This window comes from Magnolia sinica, chromosome 3, assembly GCF_029962835.1.
Source record: "Magnolia sinica isolate HGM2019 chromosome 3, MsV1, whole genome shotgun sequence".
Classification (NCBI taxonomy): Eukaryota; Viridiplantae; Streptophyta; class Magnoliopsida; order Magnoliales; family Magnoliaceae; genus Magnolia; species Magnolia sinica.
In genome coordinates, this window is record NC_080575.1 from 27100744 (window position 1) to 27102930 (window position 2187).

The 2187-nt window shown below is 40.7% G+C and overlaps 1 protein-coding gene across 1 annotated transcript; it reads right to left on the reverse strand.

Moving 5' to 3' along the window:
- Window positions 1-904: 904 nt before the first annotated feature.
- Window positions 905-1842, reverse strand: LOC131239729 (transcription factor IBH1). Its single transcript, XM_058237567.1, has one exon. The coding sequence runs from the start codon at window positions 1701-1703 to the stop codon at window positions 1251-1253; it is 453 nt and encodes a 150-aa protein (XP_058093550.1). The 5' UTR covers window positions 1704-1842; the 3' UTR covers window positions 905-1250.
- Between the last annotated feature and the right edge of the window lie 345 nt (window positions 1843-2187).

Below are 2187 nucleotides of genomic sequence, written 5' to 3' on the forward strand. Positions count from 1 at the left end.
TGTTCCTAGTTGCTATGAGACAAAGGGACAATCCAATCCATTGATCTAGACTGTTCATTAGGAGCAAAGTATGTTTGATGGGCTAGCATGAAAATATCATGCCTATCTGAGAAACGATATCCATTTGATCAATGGCCTCTATCATGGACCGCCGAGACCATCTAAAAAAAAGGTCCAATCAACAATTTAATCCATCTATTTAATAGGGCCCATCATGGATTACTTATGATTCTAAAGAATCTCATTTGTTAGGTTACGTAACTATCACGTCCACAAGGAAAAGGACGGCTATAAGGAAAAAGAAAAAGCTAAATCAAGAATAGATTGGATCATCTGATCAGTGCAATTTTCAAATGATAACCCATAAATGTGTTTCGGTCTTAATGAACGGTTCAGATTGATTGGTTTGACAACTGATGAAACTTGGAGCATTATAACTTGTGTCGTTTTAGCACTGTAGCATTTCTATTACTTAGAAATATCCTCAACTACTTTATTAAAATAATATATTCGGACCCAAATCCCCCTTAAAACATAATATCTTACCATAAACAGTTGGCCACCATCAAGATAAGGCCTGGCATCTTACGTTACTTTCACCTGCAATGCTTAGGTAGCCATCAGATCAAAACCTCATGATATGGTTGAATGTCATAAAGAAATATAATACAACACAGATAACAAACGCACATAAAACCTTACATGTGCATGCCGTGCGTGTGAGTGAACATGTGCAAACGAGATGCCATGTTGACACTCACCATTGTTGATAGATACACCCTTTATTTGTACTTTTGGTAATTGTATAACAACCGTAAAAAACAAAGAGGGGGTTACATGGAAAAGGTTGGGTGTGGGGGTTGTTTATATGGAAAAGGTTGGGTGTTGATACCAATTACGAATAAATAAATAAAAACTAAATTCATAATACTGTAAACCAGGTAATCTATTTACATGTAAAATAGAATCCCATTAACCCTTTTTACATGCACCAAACGCCCTTTAATGTACATCGACTTACCTTTAAGGACAGTAATAAAACTCTCTCATTCAAGTCTACAAAAGCTAAAAGCACTCCAACCTAGAACTGTTCCTTCTTCCATTGTTTATTCTAATGACTCTCTCTCTCTCTCTCTCTCTCTCTCTCTCTCTCTCTCTCTCTTCTTCTTCTTCTTCTTCTTCTTCTTCTTCTTCTTCTTCTTCTTTGTTTTTTCTTTCATGTATATATTATTTAAAATATGAAACTAACCTTAAAGACCCAAGGAATCTGCGATTTTCTGCATGACCTGTACCTGAGTTGTAAGACACTTTATGTAACTGGCGGTTTCGTCCAACAAGCTGCAGAAATCCATTGCTTTGCCACCAGGAAGAAGGTATCGGAGCTTGTCAGCTTGGCTGAGCTCAGGTTGGGGGCCACCGAAGGCTCTCTTTCTCTTGGCCATGGAGACCTTTGTCCTAATTGGAATAGTGCGGGGCCTAGATCGGTTCCGCAGCTTGCGGAGAACGGCTCGACTCCAGTCTCTTTTGGTACCGACAGTGGAAGCCATGGAAGCGTCGGCTGCGAGCTTGATCCTCCGGCTGCGTTTGATGATGGTGGTGGCTGCAGATGAAGAGGATCTACGTTGGTTTATTCTTGCAAGGGCTCCAAGGAAACGAAAAGCGAACATGGTCTTGAGGGATTGGCGCTCAGGGTGCATGTACATAGATAGATCACGATTTAAATACCCTTTAAGAAAAAGAGAGCAACATAAATAGAGAAAGATGGTATTGTGTGTGAGAGAAAATTTGAATAGAGAGAGAGAGAGAGAGAGAGAGAGAGAGAGAGAGAGAGATCCTCTAAGGAATAGAGAGCAGCATATATAGAGAGAAGGAACGGCGGGGGGGGCGGCGGAGATCCTTTTAAGGAAGTGAGAGCAGCATGTATATATAGCGATGGTAGAGAGAGAGAGAGAGATATGACGTTATGGTTTCTAGGACCTTGTGCTGTTGTAGTGGCACCAGTTGCAACTAACGTTAGGGGATGAGGGCCGCTTTTGTTTGGAATGAGAGGTACGGCTAGAAAACTGAGATGGCGAAGAGAATGATAGGAGATTTTCTTCTGACACAAAGGGGGCCAACTCAGTCCTTACGGAAAAGGCAATATCCCCTTCTGACACAGATATGAATAAACCCAACACAACCAATAAA